Source organism: Pseudorasbora parva, chromosome 7 (genome assembly GCF_024679245.1).
Source record: "Pseudorasbora parva isolate DD20220531a chromosome 7, ASM2467924v1, whole genome shotgun sequence".
In the NCBI taxonomy this organism is placed as follows: domain Eukaryota; kingdom Metazoa; phylum Chordata; class Actinopteri; order Cypriniformes; family Gobionidae; genus Pseudorasbora; species Pseudorasbora parva.
This window is the reverse complement of record NC_090178.1, coordinates 4,735,702-4,746,147: the sequence shown is the minus strand read 5'-3', so window position 1 is coordinate 4,746,147 and position 10,446 is coordinate 4,735,702. Positions and strand designations below refer to the sequence as shown.

The 10,446-nt window shown below is 37.9% G+C and overlaps 1 protein-coding gene across 1 annotated transcript; it reads left to right on the top strand.

Moving 5' to 3' along the window:
* Nucleotides 1-3,955: 3,955 nt before the first annotated feature.
* Nucleotides 3,956-8,829, top strand: LOC137083542 (free fatty acid receptor 2). Its single transcript, XM_067449498.1, has 2 exons — nt 3,956-4,137; nt 7,790-8,829. Exon 2 carries the CDS (start codon nt 7,852-7,854, stop codon nt 8,827-8,829), a length of 978 nt encoding a protein of 325 aa, XP_067305599.1. The 5' UTR covers nt 3,956-4,137; nt 7,790-7,851.
* Nucleotides 8,830-10,446: the final 1,617 nt, after the last annotated feature.

Here is a 10,446-nt window from a genome sequence, read left to right as displayed (position 1 = left end):
TACAATTCTTGTTTTGTTTTAAGAGTCCATGCATGCTGTGTTTACATCATTCCAGTTTAAAGGACAGAACTCATAGCATTGTTAAACATACATATGTGTAACACTAAATCATGCTAAACATTCAACATAATACTTAAGCCCTGCTAGAAAATAAATTCAAGCAAATGGTTGTCAATGGGCTGCTCGCTGGTATGTCATTGTCAGCAGATGTGCACTATATTTCCAAAACGAGGGATTTGGGACGTCTGCCTTTCCATGCACATTAACTTTATGACATCCCATTCTTAATCCGTAGGGTTTAATATGGCGTTGGCCCACCCTTTGCAGCTCTAACAGCTTCAGCTCTTCTGGGAAGGCTTTCCTCAAGGTTTAGGAGTGTGTTTATGGGGATTTTTGCCCATTCTTCTAGAAGCTCATTTGTGAGGTCAGGCACTGATGTTGGATGAGAAGGCCTGGCTCTCAGTCTCCGCTCTAATTCATCCCAAAGCTGTTCTATCGGGTTGAGCTCAGGACTCTGTGCAGGCCAGTCAAGTTCCTCCACACCAAACTCATTCATCCATGTCTTTATGGACTGACGCTTTGTGCACTGGAGCGCAGTCATGTTGGACCAGGAAGGGGTCATCCCCAAACTGTTACCACAAAGTTGGGAGCATGAAATTGTCCGAAATGTCTTGGTATGCTGAAGCATTAAGAGTTCCTTCCACTGGAACTAAGGCGTTAAGCCCAACCCCTGAAAAACAACCCCACACAATAATCCCCCCTCAACCAAACTTTACTCTTGGCACAATGCAGACAGGCAAGTACCGTTCTCCTGGCAACCGCCAAACCCAGACTCGTCCATCGGATTGTCCGACAGAGAAGCGTGATTGGTTACTCAGAGAACACGTCTCACTGCTCTAGAGTCCAGTGGCGGCTGCTTTACTCCACTGCATCACGCTCTGCATTGCTCTTGGTGATGTAAGGCTTGGATGAGCTGCTCAGCCATGGAAACCCATTCCATGAAGCTCTCTACACACTGTTCTTGAGCTCATCTGAAGGACACATAAGTTTGGAGGTCTGGAGCGATTGACTCTATTGAGCTAGTGCTTGATTTATGAACACCTGAATTCAGTGATTTGGGGAGGGTCCCAATACTTTTGGCAATATAGTGCATATCAGGTATATGCAGGGCCATGGCTATAATTCACGAGAGTCATTTGGCTTTATTCTCCCTCCCTCATCGAAACATTCACTGTCTCGTACCAATGACGACAATTGCTTTGTAAATATGCGATTAACTTGATTTGTATTGTACAGTAAAATCATCCATCCATCTCTCTCTTTTTTTTTTGGCATGCAAATACTTTTTTTTTTAGAGACAGACCACTTATCCTTTGGTGTTGAAGTGAGAGTGAAGTGAGGACAGGCACAAGGAGCTGCTCTGGGAAAAGGAGAGCAGACACAATCCCGTGAAACTGGCCAAAATGTGGAGTGCGTGTGTGTTGTGTGGAGGCAGATTCCTGCGTTGACCCTGGGTTTATGAAGGTATGTTTTAGTTTTGACCATCAGAAATTAATGTATACTGTTTCATGCCTTTTGGTGTTTAAATAATTGAATAACGATAATCTGGTGGAGGATGACAATTAGTATGTGTCTAATCAGATGATGTTTTGATTTAGGGGTGAATGAACTCTGACTAGCTAAACTATATTTACTGATGAGCTAGTGTTCACGTTTGCTGACTCAGTTTTTGCTCATTCCTTCCCAATAAAGCTAATAATAAATGAGGAAACTAGTGCGTGCTTTCAGATCATTACGCAATCAAACTTTTTGCTATGAATCGCAACATTGTTATGCGTAGTGTATTGCACGTCATTATGAAAGGACAGAATTTCCTTGCTGACAAAAGGGATTTTCCATGATTTTGCCTGCTGAATAATGAATGGACCTAAAATAATTGTTAATAGTGAACTTCTTCTATATTGCATTTAACCTGGACTATTGAGATTTTCTAATGTGTACTTGGAAAAGTACAACTGAACACTTCCAATTTAGAAACTCTGACAGAAAAGGCTGGTTTCACCAAGATTGCTAAGTATAACGTCACGCAAACATGGCGGCACACAGGGAGACAAGTTCTCCCTTTTAAGCAATAAAACTACCCCGGTCAGTCAAAGCAGATGATAATAAAAGCAGTTTAGCAAACGTTTGCGGAGTCAGGAGTGTAAAACACTGTAAATGATCCTCTGGTGATAAATGAACACCTGTAGAATAAATGCTTGCATTGAACAGCGTCGTTTATCCATCACAGTTCGATTGCTGGGAGATGTCTTTGTTGACTTTTGAACAGCTGTAACACTCACGTCACAGGTATTGCTGATTTGAAGCAACATACACTCTTAGGAAAAAAAGGTTCAATGGGGTTTTAAATAGTATGAAAGCTTGTTTCCGCCACAGAATAAAACATTTTAAAAGATAATTGCAACTTTTTATTTCACAGTTGCGTTTATATCGTGCAATTCTTACTTTTTTTTTAAAGAATTGCATGATTTAAAGTCACAATTGTGAGTTACAAAGTCAGAATTACAAGATATAAAATATTGTACAAAATTGTTTCTCTTACAATTGCAATTCTGACTTTATTTCTCAAAATAGTGAGATATAAACTCGTAATTGTGAGCTATAAAGTACAATTCTGAGGGGAAAAAACACAACTTTTTTTCTTCTTCTCTGCATCGTAAGTTTATATCCCTCCCATTAATTGGACTTCATAACTCATATATTTATTATATCAGGCAATTCTGATTTAATGTAAATGTAAACTCACAATTGCGAGAAAAAGGTCAGAATTATGAGATAAAAAGGTCACATTTACTTTTATTCTTCCATAAAACAGAACCCTAGTATTCTTGACTTCATTTTAAAGAACCCATTATTGCAAAAAAGGTTCTATATAAGAAGAAATTGCATTATATATATATATATATATATATATATATATATATATATATATATATATATATATATATATATATATATATATGTGTGTGTGTGTGTGTGTGTGTGTGTGTGTGTGTGTGTGTGTGTGTGTGTGTGTGTGTTTAAAAAGCTTTTTCCTTTTTCCTAGTGATAAAATATGTAATGAGCTATTTGATCTATAAAATGTGTTTATTGACAACATTAATTGAATAAAGCTAAATCCATAAATGTATTCCATAATGGGAACATATAACCTTTTTTATTAAAGAGTGTATGTGTTTTGAAAAGCTCTGTTTAAATAATAATATTTAAATGGTTCTACTCTTAAAAATAAAAGTTGCCATCAACCCAGACAGCAATAGTGTCATGTGTGGATTGTACCAGATGTGGGCCGGATTTGAGCCGACACTATCTTGCTGTATGGGAATTGGAATCTATTGTTCTGTTCTTTTCAGAATTGTTCACTGAAAGGTTTTCAGTATATAATTAATTAATTAATTAATTTAGAAATTTAGGTAATTTAGAAAACACCCTTTTAGAACCTTTATTTCTAAGAAAAGAGCCATTGTAGAACCTTTCAGTGAACAAATTCTTAAAAAGGAACCGTTTTTCTTAGTGTGAAGAACATTTTGGTAATCTGAAGGTACTTTTGAGAAACGGAAAGGTTTCATGGATGTTTAATGTTCTTAATGGAACCAATAAAAGCAGGCAGGGATATCCCAAATCCAACTTTAGATGGAGCCTTATCTTTTTCGATTTCTGGGGATGTATTGGGATTGTAAATGCGGTCACATGGTTAGCTTTCAGTGGCTATAGCCGAGAGTTAGAGTGAAGGAGAGGCCCAACGGATTCATTACCCTCCCAATGACACTCAAGTATGCAAGCGCACACCCATCATCTTTAAACACATCTCCCACACTCCCTGAAGGAGTATAAATGCCGATAAGACTGCAGACACTTGCTCACATGTACACATAGAGTGCAGGAGACTGTGCGAGGAGCACGCCGGGTTGGATCCAGTCCTCTTTTAATAATTTCCCCTTATCAGTGCTCAATATTGAAAATGGAAAGCAAACAGCTTGTGTGGAAGACGTCAGCATATAGACCCTAGTCTTTATTGAAAAAAAGCAAGAGAGAGCCAATACAGAAGCACAGGCGAGAGGTCTACTGTGCTCTACGGTGAGTTCGTCTTTTTGTCTCAACATAAAAAGCAGGAATTGTTTTAAGTTGTTCCCTTATTGCATGATTTTCACCTTTTGATGCTTGCGTAACTTTTTCCTTTTTCATGAAGCAGTGAATGTCTGAATACTTCCCGTAGATGTATTCCAGTAATTCTGGCAGCATTGTGTCGTTATTTGTGAGGATAATCTTTAGAGAATCTGTGTAATTCAGTGTAATTTAAACATAGCAAAACATGTTAAACGGAGCCCAGAGAGCTACCCTTTTAAATCATCCAAATTCAGCAAAATATTTATGCAAGGAATACGAGGTTTGTTGATCTTTTGGCTGAGTCTTCTGTGGGCGTAGATTCCCTTTGGGCCTGGTCATCATATACGAGTCTAGTTATTGTTTTACAGTTCTTATACTCTGTTTGATCTACGTCCGGGTGTCAAATCCTAATTAAACACACCTGAACATGCTAATAAAAGTCTTCAGGATTACTGGAAACTAGCATGCATGTGTGTCGGAGAGCTTAACTGTGTTGATATCGGCCTACAGAAGATTGAACACCCATTATCTATGTTACCGACTTTCTTAATTTAAACTGCATTAACCCACAGACCTTTATATAAAGTTACAGTTGTAAAGTTACAATTATTGGCACCCCTGGTAAATATGTTCAAAGATGGCTGTACAAATAAATCTGAATTATTTATCGTTTTGATCTTTAAAAAAATAAATAAATCTAACCGTAGAAGAATTAAAAGTGAGGGAAAACAAATGTTTTTCTGCACGTTGGCCACATTTATTGGCACCCAATTATTGCAATGTCCATTTTTTAAAGTAAACAGCTCTGACTCTGAGATTTATCCTATAATGCTCTTCTCTTCAGTTCACACACTCATTCTCTATAGGGTTCAGCTCAGGGAACTGGGGCGAAGCTTCATTTTGTGCTCAGTGACACATTTGTGTGTTGATTTTGAAGTTTTTTTTTGGATCATTGTTCTGATGAAAGATCAACCACAGCCCTTTTTTTTATCTGTTGGTATTTGCTAGAATTCATGATGTAATAAATTTGTGTCTGGCAAATTAATATGCTGGAATTTGTTTCTGGATAAGCGAGAAGGATTTTTCTTGAAACCCCTTCCAAACGACATGCGGTGATGTAGGGGCTGTTTCATTTTTTTAGTCTTTGTGACCTCAAGACTCAAGTAATCTCTGCGATTCTCCATCTGAGATTGTCAGAGAGTCTTTGGCCACTCAAATCTCCTCCTCTCGTGCATTAATTCAGCAGATTCGTAACGTCTTTAGTTGATTGGAACTATTTATTATTGCCCTGATGGTGGAAATGGGGATTTTCAATGCTTCAGCTTTTTTCTTAAAGTCACTTTCTTTTCTGTGAAGCTCAATTATTTTTTGCTGCACATCAGAACTATATTCTGTGGTTTTACTCAGTGATGAATGATTAAGGGTTTTGTGTTTTTCTCATATTTATACTCATATGAAACAAGAAGTCATAGCTGGACATTTTCATGTCACCCTGGTGTGCTATAAATGTAAAATATTATTGGGAATATACTTCAAAGATATTTTACTCATATGAATTTAGGGGTGCCAAAAATTGTGGCCAATGTGTTTTGGAGAAAAACATTTATTTCATAACGTGATATATGCATCCTGTTAGAGTGTTCTCACAAGAGCAGTCTTAAATTAGTTAAATTAACTCTTAAATGGACTTGAGAAAATGAGATGTGCTTCATGTTCGGCAGGGGCAGATCTTAAAGTGACAGCAGCCTAATAAACCAGTTGCTGTGATTCTGTCATTAATGTTAATCAAAGAACAAAGGAGACAGAGAAAAGTGTAGCTTTAATAAGGATTAATCTATATTTAATTTGTAATTTATGATAGGTAGGGTAGGTAGGAATGATCTAAAACACTTTTGTCCAAATTTGTTTAAACTTTCTTTATATGTCAATACATAATTAAAATGTAAGTACTCGAGTGACTCTAGACTTTTTAATCTGCAATAAACACCGCTCATTATTTTCGTTCGGGACGAAACAAATGATTGGCTTGGGCGACTGTCACTCTCTCTCGCTATCATGGCGACCACCGCTTTCGCTACAGGATCCGCCCACATGCGCGCGCTCGTTTGATTTGAGCAGTTCAAGAGGCACGAAACCGAGGCAAAATAATGGCAGAGAAAGAGCATTCAAAATTCACAGTGCAGGGTTTTGCAGTCAGCGAAGGCAAACAATGCGAAAAAGGAAGACAGTACGAGAAAAGGCAATGCACAGAAAGTCTTTGGATAAACAAAGAAATCAAACGCGAGTAAATATTGCCGTGGCTTTTCAACGATGGCGAGAACTGAGAGACGTGAAAAACGACTCATTGCTGGCTTTATTTCTGCTGGACAGGTTATACATTTTTTTGGTTTATGTTTTCATGAAGCATGTATCAAGAGCACATGAAGTTGCCTAATATAGCTAACATAACATTACTCAGCATAAAGTTACAATATTATACACTTAGCCATTAGTAGAGATGATAAATACTCAATATGCTTAGCTCAAGTTGATCGGTGTCGTCTTGAATTTCGCAAAATGTAACTTTTAGATAACAAAATGCACGTGTAAAAGCTAGTACACCGCATCCAGGAACTTTTTTTAGAGCTAAGTTAGCTTTAGCTGCTACTAATCAACAATGCTTTCATCATGGAAACTCTTACATGCAAAACACAGTATATGTTATGAATCTTACACGAAATTCATCTTCATCACAGTATAACTGATGTTATTGGAATAACGTATTCATGCTACCCGTTTTCTTTGCCTTATAAATATAACTAGTTTGTTACCAAATCAAACAAAAATATTTTTAAACTTTACCAGTACCGGTATTCCAGCTTGATAGTGAGTACTAAAAGACATCTTATTTGTTTATATTCATACTGATAAAGTTAGATGTTTTATTACATGTGATTCTGACAGGATGTCACTACATGCACACTGCTCATCTGAGGTAAATAATGCGTCTTCCAGCTGATTGGTCGGTGAGGCGTTCATGTATTTTGGGGGCGTGGCTTTGAAAAGAGCCCAGAAGGGAGAAGGTGAAGTGAATGGAAATAATGAGCTGTCTTTAAAGAGGTCGTGAGAGGTCTACAGACACTCACTTTTTATACTTTCTTTTTCAAAGTACTTACATTTTAATTATGTATTGATCCTTTAAAAAAGTTTAAGCAAATTGGGTAAAAAGGTTTTTTAACCAATTCTTACCTACCCTACCTTTAAGAGTGTAAAGGGTTTTATAACTATTCAATTTATGTCAGACAGGTAGGAAGGTCTCAGGTGAATATGACATTCAATATAATGGTTTTATGTGAAGATTGTTTTAAGTTCATTTAAATATAAAGTTATTTTTTAAAGCCTAATAAATGTTGAAATTGATAAAGCTTTCAATCATACTGTTAAATGTCTATCATTAATGTTTCATTAAGACATCAGTATTAGTAGTATCCAAGATAATGACCTTCATTCATAAAAAAATTATAATAATAACATTACAACAAACATTTTAAATGTACTGTCTTTTAAGTTGTTTCTACATTATTTTGGAGAGTAACTGTGAAATTACTACAAAATAAAAACATTGTAAATATCAAATTTCCAGGACTAAGACATCCAGCTCTACACTGAGGCCTTCTCCCGTGGATTGTATGGAACAAAGCAATCATGCAAGAGTGTGATTATCATCTGTGTCTCACCGTCTACATCTTTACCTTCATCACCGGCTTCCCGGCCAACGTTTTGGCCTTCTACACGCTCAGCCGCAAAGTTTGGAGGAAGCCAGCTCCCATCGACATCCTCCTCCTCAACCTCACCATCTCAGACTTACTCTTCCTTATCTTCTTGCCTTTTAAAATACAAGAAGTGGCCAATAATATGGAATGGAATATTCACTACTTCCTGTGTCCACTATCAGGCTTTGTCTTCTACATGACCATCTACAACAGCACTTTTGTCTTGACCGCGGTGAGCATGGAGCGCTATCTTGGAGTGGCGTTCCCGATCCAGCACTCTCTACGGAGACGACCCATGTACGCCGTGTTCGCCAGCATTTTCATGTGGGTGTTTTCCATCCTTCACCTCAGCATTGTCTACATTGTGCCCTACTACAACCCATCCGGCACGGTACCGCCATCTCGCAACGTCTGCTACGAGGGCTTCACCGACGCTCAGCTCGAGATCCTCCTGCCTGTACGTTTGGAGTTGTGCATTGTCCTCTTCTGCATTCCTTTCCTCATTTGCAGCTTCTGCTACATCAACTTCATCCGCATACTCTCAAGGCTGCCAAACATCGGCCGGCGGAGAAAGTTGAGAGCGATCGGCTTGGCTTTGGGAACGTTGTTGGTGTTTGCGCTCTGTTTTGGACCCTACAACGTCTCCCATGTGGTTGGCTTCATAACACATAAAAACCCACATTGGAGAGACAAAGCCCTTCTTCTCAGCACGTTCAATGCTTGCCTAGACCCGTTTATTTTTTACTTCACCTCCGCGGCTTTTCGAAACACACTTAGTGCTATGACAAGGGGCATTTGGGGTAGATGCTGGTGCCAGTGCCCACAAATCCTATGGAGCTCCAAGAAGGAACCTCCTGAAACTGAGAAAAATAGCCTCCCGAAACCACAGGAGATCTCAAATGCACTTTGACCAACAGTTTTATTTAGGCCAGACTGCAATCCATTTTGTACACAAATGAATACTGGGTAAACGTTGCTCTACTTCCTTGTAAGATTGCCGGGAATACCAAAACAACCTAACGTGTAGAGTGTTATCTTAGTAAGAAGAGGAAAACACGGTGGTGAAATACATGGTGTACATAAAGAGACTAAATTAAGTGTCAGCAAACAGAGGATCAACTTCCTAGTGTGAGCTCATCCTAATAACAAACTTGTCATCATTGACTTTATTAAATATAAACAAAACACAGTATGAGGACTTTGATTACTGGGATAAAGAAGCCATCGTCGCCAGACATATGAAGGTCAACAAGGAGGGCTTTTGAGGGCGATGCTTGTCTGGGAACTAACACTGTGGTTTTCTGATGGTTTGTGTATACGTGTTTGATTGAAGGTGCATTACAAACACTTCTTCATTTTTGGTGTCCAGGAAGTGGCAAAACTTACACCACAGAAATGAATGATGAAATGATACACTCTTGTTCAAGGCTCAGTGGGGTTCTAGGACTCTTAACTCAATTTAAAGAATGCTTTATGGCTAAATGGTTGAGTATAAAGAGAAATTATTGTATATATAATGTATTGCAATTTTCCCCTGGTGATAAAGTAGTTGACGAGCTGATTAATTCATCCAATTTAATTCAAATTAGAAATGATTTAAAACAAAATGTATTGATTAATTAGCTAAAATTACACTCTAAAAAACACTGGGTTGAACTAAATTTGACTCATTTTTATAGCCAAAGGGGCTGTGCAATTCTACTTCTTTTTAACTTCATACATGAATTAATGTCTACGGATTAACTTAGTCCTCTAAAATACCCCACACCGCTGCTTGCATTATAAATCCTTTCGATCATATTTTACAGTATATTTAATATAATAGGCTACATATTGTCTACATATTAGAAGAAAAATGTAACATTTGGAAGTAGGCTAATTCAAGCTAGTAATCGACTGGTCTCTGTTGTCCCGTTTCCACCGCGGGGAACTTCAGACCGCAGCCCTGCGTTTCGCTCATAGCCGGAATATGAGGTTACTGACTCCATAACCATTAACAGTTCTGAGAACATATTTAACATCATATGTATTTATATTCAGTATTTTATATCTTATATAAATAAAATCATAACATTTTAATTTATGCCAGGCATGCAGACCTTTCCATCAAGCGAAAAGACAGACACGCGCAACACTCGTTTAAGTGAATCACATCGAGCTCCTGTATGTTGCTTAGCATAAAATTAAACGATATACAGCAAAATAATGAGTTTATATATAAAATAAAATGTTCACAACACTGTATAGGCTACCTACTGTAGACGTGCACAAATTTGATGGAGCAGCACTGCTCTCTCCTGAAGAGGCCGCTAAATGCCAGCGAAAAATAACTCAGCACCTGGGTTGTTGTAGCCCAATTCTGCGGGAAAACCACGGACTTGGCAACACCGGTTGTTACGTCCCAGGATCTGGGTTACACAAAAACTACCCAAACACTAAACAATAAGCCCCCTAAAAATGCTTAACCCAGGATTTGGTAGAAAAAACTAAAGCAAGATTGTTTTTGAGTGTAAATAGAATAAAACCT

What these genes read in the sequence shown, in the direction of transcription:
- LOC137083542 (XM_067449498.1), top strand. Translation starts at nt 7,852, where the DNA reads ATGCAAGAGTGTGATTATCATCTGTGTCTCACCGTCTACATCTTTACC.